This window comes from Liolophura sinensis, chromosome 9 (assembly GCF_032854445.1).
Source record: "Liolophura sinensis isolate JHLJ2023 chromosome 9, CUHK_Ljap_v2, whole genome shotgun sequence".
Taxonomy (NCBI): Eukaryota; Metazoa; Mollusca; class Polyplacophora; order Chitonida; family Chitonidae; genus Liolophura; species Liolophura sinensis.
In genome coordinates this window covers 11,055,856-11,077,012 of record NC_088303.1, presented here as the reverse complement: position 1 = coordinate 11,077,012, position 21,157 = coordinate 11,055,856, and the positions used below count along the sequence as shown (strand labels likewise).

The following is a 21,157-nucleotide window of genomic DNA, read 5'->3' as shown; positions in this document are numbered from 1 at the left end:
TAGGGCTAAAATGAAAAATAAGATCGATCCTATAACGTAACCATTGAATTGAAACTGCATATTATATAACACTAAACCGTGTTTCTTTCCTCATTTCTTTTCACTAATAACGAAGCCCATATTGCAAATAAAATATTCCTCAAGGTAAATTATGTAGTCCCCACCCTACTCAGCGTGAATATAAGTGACCAGGTGTACCGGAGACAACACAAAGCTTCTGGAACAGTTTTACACAACTCTTTTTGAAAAAGAATTACTTGTGAGTCCTCAGATCAACCTACAAACATGACGTCCCTGACTCTTGTCATGTTGGCCATCGTATGTTTACCTGTCAGGCATATCATGCCGTGGAGAATGTTATACAATGATAATTATTTTATTACAAAAATAATAACTGAATAGCTGGTTAAAAGGGGAGCATGTATATGTATCCTTGGGGTTTTAAGTCGTACTTAGCAATACTTTTTTGTTTATGTCATTTGACGATGATTATGTGTGTATACATATACTCCGTCTTCTTGTGGTAGCGTGAACCTATGGCGTCAATGAGCTGCCCCCACTGAAGCACCATGGCGAAGACAACGCAACATGAAACCCCACCAAGTCACTTTATACTAACACTCGTCCAAGCGGCCCTGTTTGCATGCTCTGAGACTGACGCTCTTTACCCCACGAAGCGGTCAGACAGATGGATGTGGTCACTGTTAGATAACTGACCGTAAGAAAGAATGTATATGTAAATTATCTTAGATACTGACTCATTCACTAAGCTTTAAAACATTTTGTGCTGTGTGATAATGAAACTTAGGTCTAAGCTTGACATATGCTTTGCGTGGAAATTAATGCCACCCAAGTGGTAAAAATTTGCTGCTAAATGAAAATGGAAGCACAGAAATATAGATCAGAAACCTATGACCATGTTTAGGCTATATAATACCTTTATAACCTGGAATAATCACAGTTTGTTATAATTGCTCCATTGAAGTGAGGTGATAACATTTATCACCATGATATAGCCTCCAGGGCTTTGGGTAGTTAGTGTTAGGCTAGCAAACCTTCTTCAGCTCTTCCAAAAACAGACACATCCTTTCATTAGGTTATTTACTTAAACTTAAACTATGTTATCACGATGTAAATCAGTTCTTAAAACATATTCTGATCTGGAGAAAATCTTGGATACAGCTGTTTGAGTTCTGCACCTTCTCCCAGAGGGAACAGTCGTCTCGTTCGGAATGCACATCGACTTCAGGTAATAAGCTGCCAGGTAAATGACTTGATTGGTCTTTGATGGCCACTCATGTACACTATTCAGCACCAATATGTTAATTTTTATGCATCTCATTCCTCAGTGCTTCTTTCACACCATATCTGTTTCACAATCTGGTTTCCCGTCTGACCGACTTCCCCGGAAACTGCCTCAGCCGGAAGTATACGTCAACCCTCAGGACGCCGTGGCCACATCTGTGGCCAGAACAATTGACCAGTACTTCTATAAAACCGCACCTGTTGGCTTTGACAACATCATCACAAACATCAATGGCGGGTACAACACAGAATATGGTGTCTTCACTGCTCCTGTCCCAGGAATCTATTCCATCAACTATCACGTACAAAGCAAGAAAGGCAGCACCAAAGAGGCCCATGTGGATCTGACCCAGAACGGAGAAGTCGTCAACTCGGCCAAGGCAGAAGGTGATTGTGTCACGGCCTCCAACTCCGCCGTCCTCTACCTTGACCAGTTTGACCAGCTCAGTGTTGTCGGTCGTGAAGGAACCATCATTGGCTGTGAGAATAACGGTTTCTGTAGCTTCAGCGTGTCTCTGGTTAAACCGGGTAGATTCACGGATCTGAAAATCCCCAGAGCTGTACCAATGGACAAATGGTAAATGATCTTTGTCGTATAACTTTTTGGTTACTCCCTCAGTTTCAAAGAGATAATGTCTATGCATGGGAAGTGTTGTTTGTAATTTGTATCTCAAGTCAAGTGCAAGCAAATTGTGAAGTAGTTACACACAAAAGTTAAACAAACATCTACCACGCCCAACGTCATCATTCATAGCTACACTTATTCCTAATCAACTTTCAACAAACTTTCCTCTGTTAAAATGTTCTCTACAGCCATCATGTAACAGTTTTCGATGTCATGTTGACTATATTAAGTTGGAATTAAAATATCCTTTTCAAGACTTAATTCGTTCTCCGTGTTTTGTTTACTGCATGCAGGTGATGATTTACTGATTATTCTGTTAGGTACGTTACGTTTGTCATTTTCAAGGTAAAAGCTACAGGTATGATTTATTCAATATTTTCGAAAAAGACCTATATGATGTATAACATGTCTAAAACTTGAAACCACATCGTTAAAGGAAATAATACTTTGATTTAAATATTTTTACTGGTTTTGTTATTGTTTACTAAAGACTCGTCTACCTATCCTACGACCGCGCTCAGGTTTATGCATGAAGTGAAACGGAATTCCTGGTGTAAACCCTTTGGCAAGTTACGGACGAACATTCCCACATGTGACGTACAGATATGCACAGCGTATTGGTGGTAAACAACTGGTCTTCAACGAACGTTTGACAGCGCAAAACGGCAAGACAAAGAACGTCCACCGCCCAAAGAATCAGAAAGAGTAAACAATAATTTAAAATGGTTTGCTGGTGGTGTTTCTTTAAGAATGAAAACATTTCAAGCGGGATGTTTTGGTGTGAATAATTAGAGTGGATCATGAAGATCTCCTAAAACGTTCTAAAGATGCATCCGAAATTCGTATTTAAGTCTACACTCGGTAATGGTAAAATATACCAATCCTCACCCACTGATGGTAAAATATACCAGTCCTCACAAACTGATGGTAAAATATACCAATCCTCACCCACTGATTGTAAAATATACCAGTCCTCACAAACTGATGGTAAAATATACCAATCCTCATCCGCTAATGGTAAAATATACCAGTCTACAAAGGCCAACGGTAAAATATACCAGTTCTCACCCGCTGATGGCAATATAAAGCAATTCGAACCCGTTACTATTAAAATATACCACCCCGCACCCTCTAATGGTAAAATGTACCAGTCCTCAGTCGGTAACGGTTAAAACTAAACCAGTTGTCAAGAATTATAAAGGACATTTGTATATATACAAGTTGTCAGCAGTATATTTCTCTGTAGAATGTGACCCGTTGGCAACCTAACATCTAGTCAATAACACGACATTAACACAACACAGCCGTTCGAGTGCCATGGTGTGAGGAAGTTAAGGAAGTCGGTTCAGAGCAATATGACTGTGAACTATCCTGTAGGTTTGTCTGAAACAACCATATTGCATACACGCTCTACGCACATTATTCTATGCACTTTCTCTTAAAATATTGAGCAACGTCCAGTTCTACACTTTCTGTTTCAACATACGAGAGTCCAAATATGCATAATTCCCACTAATACACCGAACACATCGCATCCAAGAGATATAATTCCGCGTCTAAGTATACATCTGGGCGATACATTTGTGACTGTGCATCGTCAGACTTTAGTTTCAATCCCTGGAAACATCTCATGACTAGTAACCTTAATGTTGTAAGTAATGGTGATTGGTCCGAAGTATTCACAGCCGGGAAACATAAATATAAGAGCTAACTGGAAAATTGTCCTTCCAGAGCTTGAATTCTTAAGAAAAAATTAGTCTAAAGGGGAGAAGGTAGAACCTTCAGGCATTGACATTTGGTCCAAGGTTGTAAAGAAAAAATTCGTGTATCCAATCCTTTATACGAATACCGATGCTCACAAGACAGTCAAACAAGTTCTGAAGGGCTTTACAGCGCGAAAGGTGCTTGATAACCTTCATATTGATGGCTTTCAAATTATTCTTCTTGTGCACAAATCTCCTAATAATGTTATATTTACTGGAAGAACTATTCCCATCAGGTTCTTGTAGAGGAGCTGAATATCAGTACATCAATCGCCACAACATCAACGTATTGTATAACAAACCATACTCTGGAGAAAACATCAGCCTTGTCTCAACCAGAGGGATACATCCGTACATATGCCACAATTGTACAAAAATAAATCCCAAGACCAAGCTCGATTTACGGCGGAATCTGGAAGCTGTACCACCAAACTTATACATGTAGTTGCTCTCTTAACGAAGGTATTGCAAAAGTTGGTCCGAAGTCTTCAGAGCCGAAAAACATAAATATAAGAGCTAATTAGAAAATTGTCCTCTCGGAGCTCGAAACCTTTACAAAAAAATCTCTTTTAACTCTTACTCTCTTAACGAAGGTATTGCAAAAGTACAGTCAGAGAAAACTACTTCTGTACAACAGCAAATACTTTCTTAAAAACTGCAAACGTCTCATTGAAGAACTAGACAGTCAAATACGTATACCGTGTCGTCATATGTCTACTCGGGATTTCTCCACTCTTCATACTACAATTCCTTACACAGATTTAATTGACAGAATTTTATCACTAATGGTATCGACGTTTAATAAAATCGGTCACTGCTGCATCACGTCGAAGGCAACACAGCCCTCTTCAGTTTAACTACATACATGGGTCACCAGCCACGTGGGATATTTCGTTCTTCAGCGGTATAACGTAAAGCAATCATCGGGCACCAAATGGACATCTGTGAACAAAATGTCAACTATTTATACATATTCCTATATGTCTGTAATTAGTCCTTAAAAATACATTCACTTTCAAGTCATCACTGATCTTTTGGGGAGACATACGTATATAAATCTCCAACCGTTAAAATGGGCATCTTATGTCATAAAAAAAACTGTAAGGATAAATTCAAATTAACATACGAGTGTAAACTGAATGGAAAATGGCGATGGTACCGCCGATGTCAGGACTATGAGCATCAACGCTCATTGTTCCATCTTTAGGTTGTGAACATCACCAGGTAGCTTAAACAACACTTTAGGTAGTGAACGTTACCATGTAGCTTCAACAACACTTTAGGTAGTGAACGTTACCATGTAGCTTAAACAACGCTGCTAACTGGGAGATTGTGATCGTACACCTACAAATGTTGTACCCGTATTTAAGATTGTCATCATATAGTAAACTAATATATGTAATAAAGCTGGTTTAAACTAGAGATGGTAGTGATCAGTGGTTTGTTTGAGCGTGTAAACTCTCCAAGCAATCCTGAGCACCTGGCTTTGGCTCAAAACAGTATATCACAGACTCGAGCCTTTGGTCACATTTAGATGTTACTTCTAACATGTTTGATGTAGGTCGACAAACGATTCCTTCTGTTTTGATTTCCGTCCCGTATGACTGACAAAGGAATTGTAGTACAAAGAGTGGAGAAATCCCAAGTAGACATATGACGATACGTTATATGTATTTGACTGTCTAGTTCTTCAGTGAGACGTTAGCAGTTTTCAAGAGAGTTTTTGTGTTGTTTTTGCTGAAGTACTTTTTCTGATTGTACTTTTTGCAATACCTTCGTTAAGAGAGCAACTACAAGTTTGGTGGTACAGCTTCCAGATTCCGCCGTAAATCGAGCTTGAACTTGGGACTGATGCCTTTTTGGAATCTTTGTAGAGTTGTGGCATACGTAGCTGAACGACTTCAGTTGAGTTTGGGATAGTTTATTTATCGTCTATTAGCCAACAAACCAATGTCCATTTAGCGAGTGGATAACGATTCACATCGATATAAGGTGTTGAAATGCATAATTCTTTTTCATTTATTTATTCATTTACTTATTTATTTATTTGTATATTAGGTAAATTGGTTGATTTTATGATCAATACATCGGTATTTCAGTACATGTCTGCAGCTTTACTTGTGCACAAATCTCCTATTATTGTTACATTTACTGGAAGAACTGTTCCCATTAGGTTCTTGTAGAGGAACTTAATATCACTACAACACTACAACAATCGCCACAACATCAAAGTATTCTATAACAACCCATACTCTGGAGAAAACATCAGCCCTTCTCAACCAGAGGGATTATATCTGTACTTCTGTACTTTGTGCTTTCTACTTTACATTCCAATGTACAGGAATTTATGCCAAATGTTATTTTTGGTCAAGGGTATGACATTATACGGGTAGCACTTACTACACATAATGGATTCATTATTACATTATAGGTAATCTTTATGGATGGAATTTTGCCCTATATGTAATAACTGTTACACTATGGATAGGCCTGACTCATGCATACATGCCTGAATTGAGTTGGATTTTATTGTCAAATCTGTTTGTATTGTTGTTTTTTTTTTGCTTTCCCTCTGATCCGATAAGGGATAAAGTGTTTAGAAGAAACTTTTCTTTTTATTAAAAACATCTGGCTTTTTCTGTAAAGCTTTGTTTTCATCACCTGGGGCTTATAATATAAATGAAAAAGTTCTCAAATATAAATGCTTAACAAAAATAAAGCAGTTCGGGACTATGCCATTTATGTTTGAGCAATTTCCAATTTCAAGACCTTATGTACATGTAGTAAATAAACTAGGGATAGGCTACCTCGGCGATGCTTAGCCCTTCAGAAGAATCCTGGCTTATGCAGGAATACAACATAATTATTGACGTACAACACACAGAGTAAAAGCAAAGCAGCGACAACAGGGTGGTGTTTCGCAATTGGTCAAGCGTAACCGGCTTCTTGAAATACTAAAAGTAACCAATACCATCTTCCTTCTGGAGAGTCTGTGATTTCCTTAGGTAGAAAGGTAGGTTAATATCTTCCAGAGCCTTTGTTACATATTTGCGTAAAGCTAGCAGGTCGTCAATATACCATTTATGTGAACGAGAAAGACGGGGCCTGGTGAAAATTACTCCTTAATAGTTTTTATACATAGTCACCTTCAGAATATAGTGACTCTACTCACTCGGGGTATCGTAACTAAAATGACGACATCATGACGTCATTACTTGTGACGTTTTATATATGTATAGCCACTATGTGACTGAAATGCTGAAAAATCTTATCTTCATTTGCATTTATTCACATTTATCACTTGGTAGTTGTGCTTCAGAGTGTAGCGCTTTTTGGTTAAACTCTTCAATCTTTCTATACCTGGGACATTCTGGTAATATTAATACCACTAAAACGCCGTAAGAAGCACCGGCAACTGAAAGCACTATCTGCCACATGCCTAAAACGAGGTCCCATCCCTTACCTTAATTTCTTATGCAAGTAGGTAAAAAGGCTGGTATACGAACGTTCCTTTGCTAATGGTTCTTATGTTTGTATATTAGTTTGGTTTAGTTGGTTGGCGTATACTTTCCACTGTGGCAGATTCCGAGAAAGTTGTTTTCCAGAAGGTCTGCCTCCTGGTCCTCGAGCACCAGCATCGTCCTCCATTACCTTGGTGTCCTTAATAGGGCGCGGGAAAATTTGGCGATGAAGCAGACGTAGTGTGTAAGAAACATCGACTAACGACACGTAAAATTATACACTTACAGATGCAGAATTTTTTTTAAGTAAGAGAGTCATCAACTGGCCTTGTAACCGGCCAAATGTTACCTGCATATTCAAAAAAGCGTTTTATTTATAAACATGGAAAGTGTTTTCAAAGTCGGGACAAGCTTAAAGACACCTTTAGTGTTTTAAAGATCATTGTTTTGAAGTAAAGCACTCTCTGTTTATAACTGAAACACTTTGCATTTGACCGTAAAACACTAAGCGTTTATAAGCCTGACATATTTAAGTGTTATTATAATGCGAACAGAAATGTATTTGTACATATCAAACCAATTTTATTTAAGAAAGAAAACGTAGTTTGCCATGCTCAAATCACCAAGTTAATGAACAGCCTGCTGCCCCTCGTTCTCAAACATTGGACAACTCCGATCTGCTGTGCATTGTCTTGGTGATTTGAGCATGGCAATCTATGTTTTATTTCTCTTCAAACATACCATTATGAAATAACTGAGACATTAGGAGAAAAATAACACTTAAAGAAAACAGTCTCTCCTCTTTGTTAATTTGTAACTGTCTAGGTAGTTTTGTTATGATGTTGGGCAAGTTCATGTCAATGGAATGGGTGAGAATAAATCATCCGATCAGAACGGGGCACGTGACAGTTATTGACCAATAAATGCATATTTCCCCGCCAACACCTCTTAATGTTCGAGCTCTAAATTTGAACGTAACAGCTTTGGAATGATGATTTTAGGTCAAACTAATAAAAAAGTCAGAACTGAACAATTTCTTTCGTGGAGAAACTTGTAGATTCAACTGAAGCTTAAATGGAAGGTGTCTCCTGAGTTGGTAGCGTTTGCTGAGAATTTGATGACCATGTGGACAAAGACCCCCACTACAACTTCCGTTTTTCGGGAGGGTATGTATTTATGTATGTTTTAGGGTGTAAAGTCTTTTTTGATGCCAGCCTGCCGTTTGTGGTGCACAGGTGCATGCTTGGTATCAAAATGATGGAAATTGTCTAAGCTTTGGGCAGGTATGACTTTTACTGATGAAAGTTTGAAATTCTGGGCGAGAGGTCACAAGGAGATAGGTGGTGATGAGGCTGCGAGCGACGTCCCCTTGGCGTTGCTGGGCATCCCTCCCAGCTGCCGGCATAGAAAGGTCCAGATTTTAACGGTCAACCTGTGTCAAGATTTTAATGGCTTCTTTCTCACAGGCTGTGGCAGGTATGCACCAAAGCTTATTGACAACGGAATGTTTCGGGCTGAGCTACAACGCTTAACGTTAACATTGTCGCTGATGGAAACTTAATGGGGGTCTGTAGCCATGTGGAGCCGATTGCGGAAGACTCAGGCCTACAGCTCCTGTGTGGGGGTCACGGTAGGTATGGAGCCAGGCGCGCTGACACAAGTCACAAAGGCATCCGACGACTGGGAGGAAACAACGGTTGAGTGTAAAACACTGCTCAAAGTGCGGCGTTGTTCTACAGAGGAGCTGTCGCTGTATGTAACTCCTCAGGCTGGACTCGTTCCGGTGGCCAGTTACGGGCGTTATACCCTATATTCCAACACCAGGGTGGCTCAGAATAGTGGCTGCGGTGGAGCGGAGAGAGTGGTTTGTGTACCGCCGACTGAGCTCTGCATCACGGGAGATTTCTGCCATCATCGAGCATAAGCTGTCCACTCCAGTCGCTTGCTTGTAATACCAGTAAATCCACAACTTTTGCAGGGGTTACTATAAGAGGACGTTGAAAAAACTCATCGTCGCCCATGCTGCGCTTATCCAGATATAATACCTATTTGTTGTTTGATGCCACCTCTTTATATCTCATACACGGGATAAGTGCCTATTGGTCGCATGATGTCGGTGATGGTAAATAATTCACCTTTAAACTTTACTACCTGACCAATTATATCTAAATTCATTTTGCTTTTGTTCTCGGAAAATGTGAGCTGTAAAATTTTGAAAAAAACAGACGTTGACAGCACAACCCAACCTTCCTATTTTATTAGCGAAATGGAACCGTCCCAGCGTCCGTGACAAGGACGGCAACTGTGTACAGATTGGTAATTTTAGCACACTTCGCTCACCACTGCTTTTAGTGTTACAGTTTTGGGAGGTATGTTAGAATTACAGTTTATGTAGAGAAAACTACAGATGTGTAGAGTTTCAAGTCACACTTTACTATAATTTCTTACATATTTATGGAACTGGGGTGTTTTACCTATAGCACATACTCAAGACGACTGTCGGTTCTCGTGGTCGTGTTGCGGTTTACATCAGGAGGTTTATCAGTAAAAAGTAAAGTAATTCCCACAAATATTGATTTTACACATATGTTGAGTTTTCACACAAAACCCAAGGCTTTTGCTGGTTGGTTGATTACAGGTGTTAAATAGTAATAGCAATTGTAAAACAACATAAGTATGCCGCTGTTTTAATTCATTACTTTATTCACATCGGTATCGTCTGCGTGGTCAGAATAGGCTATCATAACACGAATATCAGTAGGGGCCGGTCAAAATGCCAGGCGACCCTTTTCAAAATGCATAACCTAATAATTTATGTCCAATTTATTAACAATAAACTGGATGGGACCATGCTCGCTTAGATGGTTAAAACGCCGGCTCAGATGGTTATAATGCTCGCTCAGATGGTTAAAACGCCGGCTCAGATGGTTATAATGCTCGCTCAGATGGTTAAAACGCCGGCTCAGATGGTTATAATGCTCGCTCAGATGGTTAAAACGCCGGCTCAGATGGTTATAACGCCGGCTCGCTGCGGCTCTCTGGCTATTAACAAATGATATCGCATAGTCGAATTTAGCCCTCCCTGTTTCGGCTGTGGCTTTAACTCAGGAAGTTTGTCCGGTACCGGTCGGTAGTTTCTATAGACACTCTGGTTTCTGGTTTCCTCAGCCTCTGGTTTCCTCAGCCCATACACCTGAATACTGTCACATAAGTGAACAATAAATAAATTTATTTATTTATTTGGTTTTTTTTGTTTGTTTGTTTGTTTTTTTGTTTGTTTTTTGTCTTTTTAATCGGTGTATTATGCCTCCTCGAGAATATTTCAGTTAATTATACGACGGCAGTCAGCATTATGATGGTAGGAAGCCAGAGAGATCTCGGTGGAAACCCACAACCATGCGCAGGCTGTTGAATTACCTTCCCTCATATGCAACCCATCTTGAAGCCAGCAAGAGCTGGACCGCATTGCTGAGAGGCTCATGGCTCATTGTGCTCCACTAGCACACTAAAAACTCCGCCACAAAAGCCCCCACGAGATAAATCGTACTACCGATCGTAAGGTTGCATGACAGGTGGCACCACCAGTTGTCCGATAACATGACTAAATGCACGACCAATCATGCACCGGCTATCATCCACGGCTGGTGGCGGTGCCATGCGCTGGTGATACCATCATTTGGAATCGCTGGTCAGAAGATTTGAGCATGACAATCGACCTTGTTAGCACTGATTTTATTGTGCCGATCATCCATGAAGTCTAAAACTCTTCAAAATGATTTGTTCACAGTTCCGACATCTTTCGGTCTCAGCTACATGTAGGCTGTATCAGTCCAAACCCTAAAAATTGCTGCTTTACAGCTTGAGAGGTTGTAACAGCAAAATGGCATTGGCGACTAAGATGGATGAAGGAAATATGAATGTATTATGGTGAGGCATAAATTTTCAGTGATTATTTCTACACAAACAACCGACTGCACCTCAGCTCGTTACAACTTATACAATTGATCTGCCCTGTAGTTATCACACCAGAATAGGTGTGTAGCAGTCACAGAGAGCCTAAGTCTCAACTTAACCCCGTTGTTCATTAAAGCTGGTAATCGTTTTATATATAGGCGCCTAATAGCATTGTAAATGAATATTTCTCGACATCTATACTCAAGACCGCCCACCATTAGTCTTTTTTCGTTTCTACTAATATTCTTCACAAAGACGTAAAACACCAATCAAATAAATAAATGAACAAATCGTTTCCGCTCCTAATATATGACAATCTACCGGTCACATGTCTACACGGTCGGGTGTATAAAGACGATGTCAGGCTCGCATATTTACCAGATGTAGTGGTCTGTTGCCAGTCAAACAAACATGTTCGTTGGCAAAAATATATAAAAGTGTGTCTTTATGATTCCATCAGAGAGATCTTTGCTCCTCACCAGTAACCAAAGATTCTGAACGGCTGTCAAAAAGGTCAACAACAACATACTTAGGATGACACTGAACTCAAGAATACTTATAGAAAGAAATCTGGACAGATCCCGGGGAAACCGACGATCATCCGCAGGTTGCTGAGAGATCCTCCCACATAAGACCTGGACTTGAACTCACACCGACAGCATTGGTGAGAAGTTCCTGGGTCATAGGGCCGCACTAGCACGCTAAATACCTCTGCCAATATTCAGCTGACAATAAGCCAGTTAGAATTCATCTACCACATACTTTTAAACCAATCAGTGTTTTGGGTGTATTTAAATCTTTAACGGCTCTCTTAACACGCTACCTGTTGGTCACGGGCTAACTCGCGACATGCAGACGAGATTCTACAAGACTGGCATCCAGTGACTCAATGAACTAAAGTACAATCTCAGGAGGAGCTTGAATGACCACGTGATTTATTCACCATCAAAAATATAGGTATTGAAAGGAGGTATGTACAAAACAATCATAACAACATTATAATCAACAACAACAAGAATGTTAGCACTAAGTTTAAAACAATCAGATCTAATTTCGGGGAAGAGATTTAGAATCGCAATCCTCGCCTATGGCTGGTGCGTGCTACACCGGAAGTTTTCTCTCCACCCCAAGATTTGGACTTGACTCGGAACTTTCTCAGATCCTCTTTATAATCACCATGATGCATGGGCATGTAAGTTTGGGGATGACAGCATTTCTGGAAGCATAAACAATTCTCTAATTAACGTATGAATAAATGTCAATTAAATATTGGACACAATTTTAAACTTTCGATTTAGTCAATTTAGGCATCATCCTATAAAGACTTTGAAAAAAATTTTATTGATGCCAAATTAATTTCTTAGCTCGTTTGAGGGCGAGAATAAACATGTGACATCGTGAAATATACCTTCTGGGTTTGGAAGAAGTTCTTGTATCCGCCGTCTAACAGGTATACTTCTGGGTAAAACAGTTCTGGATAACGATCTTTGTTCAAATCCCTGTCCATGGCCCGCAAAAACCTTGACCTAAAGAAAAAAGCGAAGGAGAACAAAATAAATGACCATCGGACAGACAGAATGTGTTTACTGTTTCAACAAATAAATCCTTCTACAGGAAGAGGAGAGGGTTTTCTGTGGGAGCAGTTTGGATTTTACACTGATAAATACATGTTCAAAGCCACACAGGTACAAGATTTGAGTATTTTGCTTTGCTTTTGTCAAAGTTAATTGGTATTTTTATCGACATAGTGTAACTATATTTAACTAGATATTATGTAGTTAGTTTGAACACTTACATTTTTGGGCCTCGTTCAGATGAAAATTCGCAGTGGAATATCAGGACTGTTCTCTTGATGACGTCACTTCCGGCTATTGGTTTATTCACTAAATTTTCCATTATACTCTCTCTGGTGTAATAGTTTTTGGCGCCCTATGAAATGACAACAATTGAAACACATTTTAGCATTTATATTTTGACTGAAAGAAAAATATAGCATATCAATGCATGGGTAATACAGGCTGTTTAACCCTAAAATACTGGATTATTAAGACATTAGTTTTGGTCTTGTTAACACCATCATAATCTTAATAAATAGAAGTGTACTCAAAATGTCTGTATAGCTGTATGTTATACCTTATAAACCACTGGCTCACTGTGTTCTTTTTCAATAAACTTACGTTTAACACAAATGTATTACCCGAGAAACGGACGTCAATTTATTAACTTGTATACTGATTAGCCAAGTCAACAGCTCGACTCCATTTTTCTTACCTTAATGTGACCCCCGTCGAATTCATATGGGTAACGGCAATCCACGATGACGTAATTCTCGATCACGTGATCATATTCGTTATTCATGACTTTGGCGAGAGTCTCGGGTGTAATGGATTTCAAATCCTGGTGTTTACCGGGGATTGTGGGAAGGCAGCAGGTCTTACTTCCGTCACTGATCAAATCGGCATCTTCCGACACTAAAAAGAATTTGAGATTCAAAAGTTAAGATTTTGCCTTGATAAAGAAATCGATATACTTTTATAAACCTTAAAGTTTATAAAAATCAAAGCATACAATTTAAAAGGTAAACAAGATTGTTGAAATCACTTTGAAATATGCTAGTATTAACGGTAAATAAAAGTTCAAATTAACCTTCAGTGTTTTGCTAATTACCTCTGTCTAGAGCTCTCATGATGGCAGCCTCGTTTTCAGACTGACTCTTTCCCAGGCTAAACTGTGGAGAGGAGTCTAACTCCATGCTTTGACATCTTCTTCTCAGAATGTTAGCCCGGGGCCGTTTGCTTGTGGGCGTGTTTTCACAGCCATTCACATCTGTCGAAGGAGAGGCCCTCTTCTTGTTTGTTCTAATACGAATTTGTAACGAGTCCAGTTGGGTAGCTAGGCGACGGCTCTTAGGCGTGTCAACTTCATTGTCTAAGGCAACCGACCCATTGAACAGTGAGGAAAAACTACCTGGTACTTTGAGCTCGACACAGTCATAGCGTATAGGAGAAACAACTCGTTTGGATACTGGACTGTCCATGTCGAAATTCTGTTACGAAAAAATCCAAAAATATACGCACGGTAAAATACAGATAAAACGAATAGCATAATATTTGACCAGTGGAGTACGATAAATTGACTATCATTGCTTGCTTAACGATGCTGTGCTTAACGCTGTAATGTGGAGAGTTAGTCCACATTGTTGTTAAAGCGATATTTGGCAAAACTGATAGATCGTCGCTGTCAATCAAAATAATCTGATCACTTAGCAAACTTGACAATTGTTGACGGTCCATTTTATCTGTCAAAGCTTTTTCAAGCCAAAAAGTTCGAAAGCGAACACATTTCTGGAAATACTTCATAAACTTTCAAGAAATTTCCATAAAATGATATTCATAAGATCAATACATGACACGCTCAAGTAAAATGTACGGTTTGTCAACTTACCAGGTTCCTGAGAGGCTTGAAGCTAAGTGGTGAGTCAGGGGACTGATATGCCTCTGCTGGGGAGAAGTCCAGGTCTGTGAACAGCATCCGTCTGTGGCAGACAGGGGATGCCAGCTCGGTCAGAATGTCCCCTTCCATGTCCACACCGCTGTCACGGGAACTCTCGTCGTTTATAAGGATGTCTGAGTGAGATTTGCAGTCCATGATGTTTCTGTAAGAACCCATAAGCATACGGTAAAGTTGATGTCCAGAAGTTGCTTGGTTTGAAGCCGTTGATTTTCTTGAGAAATATCCTCAAGACAGTCTCGTTTGGTACACTTAAGTGCCAACTAGTTGTATGTGTTGCTTATAAATGAGATAACTCAATGTCAGGTGTGGTGAGGAAATCAGCTATATACATGCCCTTTCCAAAGGACGACAGGTGATAGCCTTGTCACGTGTTTAGGAGAAGCCAATCAGAAACAAGACCTTATCCCCCGGGATTTGTGGATGAGCATATGCTTGTATATACGGCGACCAGGTCTCACCCACCCCAATCCCCACCCCTACCTGCAACTCTGTTACACTACAAAAAATCATTGTTTAAGCAATTTGCAGGAATTATGTTTTCATAATCCTATCCAGCAGTGTTGACAACAATTGATCTTTGTGAACACACTGAATGGGATTACTACATGATCAGGCAGACAGCTGATACGTCGACCTGGAGTTAAATGTTTTACAATATCTACACGCAACTGCTTGCATGCATACATATCGGTCAAATTATTAATATTTTTAACACATCCGACCAAACCTCAAAGAAAAGGACAAACTTTATAGAAAGTAAACCGCAGTAGCAATTCTAATCACTGATAAACTGGAATGAACACGCAGAATTCAAGTCTTTGCAAATAATGAAGGCGTTCATATTAGATATGAAGTATACCTCAGAAATTAGCTTTACGGCATTTTGTCATTCGCGTTCAAAAATTATGTTAACCCAACTGCAACGTAGCAAACGCTATGTGTTACCTTGATCTGTTGACGTCATTTAAAATTCCTGAAAGCGAGAACTTGCTGAATATTTCCATATGATTTACTGAAAAAGTACCACTAATCAGCAACTCCATCAACGCGTTTTGGGGGGATGTTATCTATGGCAAAGAAAACAGGCCCACGTCCATAACTCCTGAGGCACGTCATATTGAACCAGTCGTTCGGTTTACTCTGTTTTATTTAAGAATAATATTATATGAGGAGATTGGGTCGCGAAAGAGGTGATTTGCTAATTTATTAAAATAAATTTGAATGGATGTTTAATTTTGAATTGTGAAATTGTAACTGTAAGAAATGTATATGGTGTTAAGTTGCCACCTGAGTGTTATTGGGTTCAGTATTCAGTTGGTACTTGTTGATTCTACCTCTCTGTAGTGTTATTTAGGATGAGTAGTCAGATTACAGCTTTTCCTGTTTGTGAAGAAAATTGTTAACAGAAATACACTGCTTAGCCGTGTAGTGACTTGACTGTGTATTACGTAAGATTCCCTTGCACAAAATACACAGGATACGTGTAGAATTGATCAAAAGACAGTTTAGACCTGCACAATAGTGGGTTGATCAGGTGAGACTTAGCCGTATCTACACCTGCCCGTGGACTCGGTATGATTATATGTTTCTACCACAGGCTGCTGGATTTGTTAGATAGTTAGTACAAGCGTGTAATGGTCACCTGTCCACAGGTAAACTCACAAATATCTGTGCTGACTGAGACAAAGGAAGTATTTGCGTTAATCAGTGATTGACTTAGCTCAGTAAACATTCACTCCACCTGCTGGGACTCGTACTGATCTGTTTACCCACGTGAATTCCCGCCACGTGACCACCCATGACCTATGAACCCATGGGGATTCCCCATTGTCTTAATCCTGGTATTCAATACTCAAACACTGATGACCAATCATGATAATGAATTGTAAAAACATTCAAGCAATAGATTGTTCTGCCGTGTCCAGCATCTGCATACAATCTTGATCAAACTGGCCGCATATGGTAGTTTTAATCATGTCTATTTCTATATTAATTTATCTTGAGACTTGGCACATGCGTAAAGATATTATATTATATCTATATTAAGTGACTTTTTCTTGAACATGAATACGTATTTTCCTTCATTCACATCACACTTGATGTGTAAACAAAATATTGTGCATTTGCAACTAATTATTTGGCCAAGCGTTTGTTGCTAAAAACACTTCAAGGTCATCATTCCAACTCAGCCATGTGGAAGGTTATTTTATATACTTTCTTAGTGTCGGTGGTTTGTGCTATACGTGGCCTTGCGATTATTGACCTCGAATGTCCATATTGGTAGACAGCAGGTATACGGATGTCTGTTTCGATGGTAAATACTAATGGTAACTCTAGGGTCGTACAAACGTGTTAGTTTAAGGTCAGATTATGTCCCATCCCCAAATGATATTTTAGGTGTGTAGCTTTAAGTTGTTTTATGCTACAGGTAGTGCCCTATACAAGTTAGGATAGCTTAGCTAAGAAGCAAGAGCTGGTGACGTAATGCTAAGTGTGTGCGTGATGATAGAAATGCTAACACCACACAGGGCGAAAAACAAACTGCTGTTCTAAAACATAAAGCATATGGTAAGAGTACATAAGTCATTGTTGATAATACCCGAGCAAATGCGTTTTAAATGGCTCTTGACAGTTCACTGCAAACATCGTCTGTCGCACTGCGTGTGTTGAACTATTGTTGGCTCCACAACTTTAGTCAAGTTGTTTGTCGCGCACTTGAGGAATGGCGCAGACAGTTATGCAAGGGTGGGAGAAGATGGGCCTATTAGAGATGGAAGCGTTATGACAAAACCCCACAGCACGCGTGACTTTAGACCCGCAGACCATGGAAGAATAGGTGTTAGGTAAGACATGACGTAAGATTCTCCGACAACTTCACGGTCAATCAACGGCACGTGACCGTTGCCGCCTAACAATACGTGTCGGCGATCTTTTTGATGTTTAAAACGTACCTATTTACACTCTTAACCCGTGAAGTGGCACTCCTAAAACACCTGCTCCAAGAAATCAATTGAAATATGCTTTTTAGCGAATGTTTAACAGAATCAGCTGCCCTCGTTCACATCCGAATCGACATCAAAAGACAAATTTTCCGCCACATGGCCTCAAACCACTTTTTTAAAAGATATCCTGCTGTCTTTCATCATTTGTAGACAGTTTTTCCATTTTCTTTTCACAGCTCAATAATTCGAGTTAAACATTTTAAAGAAATCTTCTAGACATGTAACATGTGGCAGACGACCCATTGTAATGATCTGCCAGATGTATCAGTCAAATCATTTCAAGCCATCTTAAAAACTATTAGGAGTATCAAACACTTCTGACAATATACCTATATAAAATAATTACTTCGAAATAAATCTTCTTTTTTCTATTTTTTAGCAATCCATAAAGATGAAAAGAAAAATACCCTGAATTCTTTGTAAGCATGGAAAAACTGCATTGATTAATTATTGTCCTGTAAATTACAGTTTTTCGTAACTCAAAAGATCTTAGGAAAAACCATTGTCCGACATATCCAGCCGAAATTCTTTAACACTGTTCATCCCAGTAAAATACATCAAATGTAATACGTGAGAATCCTCAGTCATCATGAAACGTTTATTACACACGGCAGTATTAGACATTCCAGACATTTCGTTGTTACCCCCGTACATATTTCCTAATGTTGGCTAGCCTGCATTCCTACGGACCCTAGATGGAATGTAATTTCACAAAAGTGTTCTCACAATCATGTAAAACTGCAAAATCGCCCCCGCCTGGTGTGAGTCGTGTTTTCTGCCTTGTTCTATGTGAGACTTACAAGTTGTGACTCTGGGGGTGGGACGTGATAATTGCTAAAACATCCAGCTGTCCAAACGGTCGTTGCACTTTGTTTCCATACGAAGATTATATCTGAGTGCCTGATAATCTTTCGAGTTGGGAAAAACGTGTTTAAAATGTTCGCAGTTAACCAGACTACATGTATGCCAATCGAAGACTAACGGATCCCATGATTATTACTTGTTTAGGCCTATGTGGTCATTGTTCAACACTTAATTCGCTGGGCAATATATGGCTTTATTGGTTACTCAATCATAGCCAATGTATTAATATTATTTATCTAAAACTACCATGTACCATGTGCGTTAAGTCATACTTTAAAGATTTTCACATGTAGGCGTAGGCCATTGGTTAAGTGTTATGGCCATGGTGGTAGAGCTAAATGCAGGAGGTACTTGTATGAGAATGGCGCGGCCATGCTCGTATCTAGCAATACAATCTGCAAATCTTACACCAAAAATAATAATGGATGTTGCTGGATTTGAACATGTGACCTCAACTGCGAGTCGTGTAGACCTACTGTCGGCACGAGAGGACATCTTGGCACGACAGTCCCAAAATCTAAATCTGGTCCACACTAATGGTACTCATACCATATTTGCCAGACAGAGAGCAGTGTGTAGGCCTACAATGCATTGGTGCAAAGGGAAGCAACTCAACAAACATGGAATGATGACATGTCAAGGTACATGTAGTTTGACACTAAAAATTAGATACTTTGTGAGTGATTAGTTGGTATGTTGGCTTGAAGACAAAATAAATAAAGTATTGGTATATCAATCGCTTCTAACAAGAAGAAACTTTCCCCTTTTCAATCAAACCATTCATTTCTCAAAATTGTTTCCTCACAAATCCAAACTTTTGAAATATCGATTATTATATTTTCAAAAAGACATTCATTCCTATTCATCAGTTGTGATTGGCGTAGTGAACTAACAGTGAAAATTATTACAGCCTTATACTAGTAAACCTTGTAACTTAACATGTAACATGTAACTTGACATGTACATGTAACATAACATTTAAATTGACACCAGCCCCCTGTTATAACCACTATGACTGTCCAGATTTGAATCAGTGGTATGAGACAATACAAAATGTGACTCCCTGGAGTCGAACTCTGTTCCGACACAGGTTTTGTAAACACCGGGTTGTAATATCAATAGCAGCGATATGATAGCAAAATAAAAATGTCTTACGGTTTTCTACACGATGAAGTTCTGTTTTCGTTGTTTCTATGGATCCGGCAAGCCTCTTAAACTGAATTCTAATTCTCTGTTAACAGCTGTTTCAAAGAGTTCCACTGAAGTTACGCTTGGAAGCTAGTTGTCGCTGATAATGCTGGGCCTCGGTGGCAAACGCACTAATATACTGCCCCAGAGTCATCATTAGCAGTAGGTGGGATGGCACGATCGCGAGGGCTTGACACCCTAGGCAGCTAAGGTGCTGGTGTTTGTCGCCGTCATTTGTCGCTCCGGGGGTGCTTGTGGGAACAATGACCTTGCTCCGCCCAGAGATGCAACTCACTCTATGTTCCTCAAAAGATGAGCTCGATTAAAGGGAGATTATCTGCGTAGAAGCTATGATGAGCGTTGAACAATGCTCAGCTATTTACCTTGATATTGTTTTACCTGGAGAGCAGTATTTGAGCTGAGTTTTCTAGTGTCATGGTCTAGCAGATCATACTCAAGAGTAAACATCATAAGCTTGTCCACAGTGGATACAAAAACAAACAACCAAGAAGACAGAATAGGAGAAAAGTGGACTGCTTTGTGTCAAAAAGTTTATTCACCTGCCTATGTCTTAATCGAAAATTTCTCCGTTTATTGCTCGTATTTGTAAAAGAATTCAGCAGTATGACCAATCCAAACAAGTACAATTCTGACTCCTGGAAATGGATTATTTTTGGAAGAAGTCGCTATAATAAATAGGCATGGTAACACTGATATATAAATTTATGAAATAAGAATAAATGAGAAAAAACATAATGTTTAGGCAAAAAAAATTTTCACGCACGACAACCTTTGGGTTGACAGTGAAATATCATTCGCAGTTATCTTGTATGAATTCTCTTGCTCTATCATGTTTGACGAAGTTAACTGTAACCCACTGAGAGGACGAACCCTTATAAGTAACTTTTACTGAGAAATTTTGTCACCTCGTGTTTTAAATAGTCCATCTTTTGTGTTTCTTTTGCATCGAAATGTATGAAATGCAAATACTTAAACAAGTATGGCGTTTAACATTATAAGAAAATTTCAATAAATACCTACAAGTATATAATCTTTCATCATCTGTCTAAAATAATCTTACTACGCCATGTAGTGTGTTTCGTTTGAATAGTTATACTTTGCCGTATTTAAAAGAGTTAGGCACTTTTTTAACCCGTCCAACGGGATTCTATTAAAGATCTACCCACTTATACAACTGAACAGAAACACAGTTAGTCTTTGGACGTAGTTCTTGTTATGCACTTTAACACCCTTTTTTTTACAAATAAATGACAAAACAGAGTATTGATTCAGATGTCAGCCAAGATGTTACCATAGAAGTGAGATGAGTTTGTGAGTGATGTTCCTGAAGTGTGATAAGAGGACTTCGGCATTGCCAGACGGCAACAGCTCGTGCCGCAGACCAGAGATAATCCCAACTGAGGCAAGCTGTCCTGTAATGACACATGAACGGATTATACTGACAGATAAAGACTTTAATCG

The 21,157-nt window shown here is 39.3% G+C and overlaps 2 protein-coding genes across 2 annotated transcripts; one reads left to right on the top strand and one right to left on the bottom strand.

The window, feature by feature from the left end:
* The first annotated feature begins 285 nt into the window (after nt 1-285).
* Nucleotides 286-1,886, top strand: LOC135475582 (complement C1q-like protein 4). The gene is made up of 2 exons (XM_064755507.1): nt 286-318; nt 1,350-1,886. Exons 1-2 carry the CDS (start codon nt 286-288, stop codon nt 1,884-1,886), a joined length of 570 nt encoding a protein of 189 aa, XP_064611577.1.
* Nucleotides 1,887-12,174: 10,288 nt separating this feature from the next.
* On the bottom strand, nt 12,175-14,756 carry LOC135475581 (M-phase inducer phosphatase 1-A-like). Its single transcript, XM_064755506.1, has 6 exons — nt 14,553-14,756; nt 13,776-14,154; nt 13,380-13,579; nt 12,904-13,037; nt 12,517-12,634; nt 12,175-12,324 (listed from the first exon to the last, which is right to left on the bottom strand). Exons 1-6 carry the CDS (start codon nt 14,754-14,756, stop codon nt 12,175-12,177), a joined length of 1,185 nt encoding a protein of 394 aa, XP_064611576.1.
* Between the last annotated feature and the right edge of the window lie 6,401 nt (nt 14,757-21,157).

What these genes read in the sequence shown, in the direction of transcription:
- LOC135475582 (XM_064755507.1), top strand. Translation starts at nt 286, where the DNA reads ATGACGTCCCTGACTCTTGTCATGTTGGCCATC. An exon ending in CTCTTGTCATGTTGGCCATC is followed by an intron (nt 319 to 1,349) that starts GTATGTTTACCT and finishes CTCATTCCTCAG; the next exon opens with TGCTTCTTTCACACCATATC.
- LOC135475581 (XM_064755506.1), bottom strand. Translation starts at nt 14,756, where the DNA reads ATGGACTGCAAATCTCACTCAGACATCCTTATAAACGACGAGAGTTCC. An exon ending in TCAAGCCTCTCAGGAACCTG is followed by an intron (nt 14,155 to 14,552) that starts GTAAGTTGACAA and finishes TTTTCGTAACAG; the next exon opens with AATTTCGACATGGACAGTCC. An exon ending in TCTGAACGAGGCCCAAAAAT is followed by an intron (nt 12,635 to 12,903) that starts GTAAGTGTTCAA and finishes TTTTTTCTTTAG; the next exon opens with GTCAAGGTTTTTGCGGGCCA.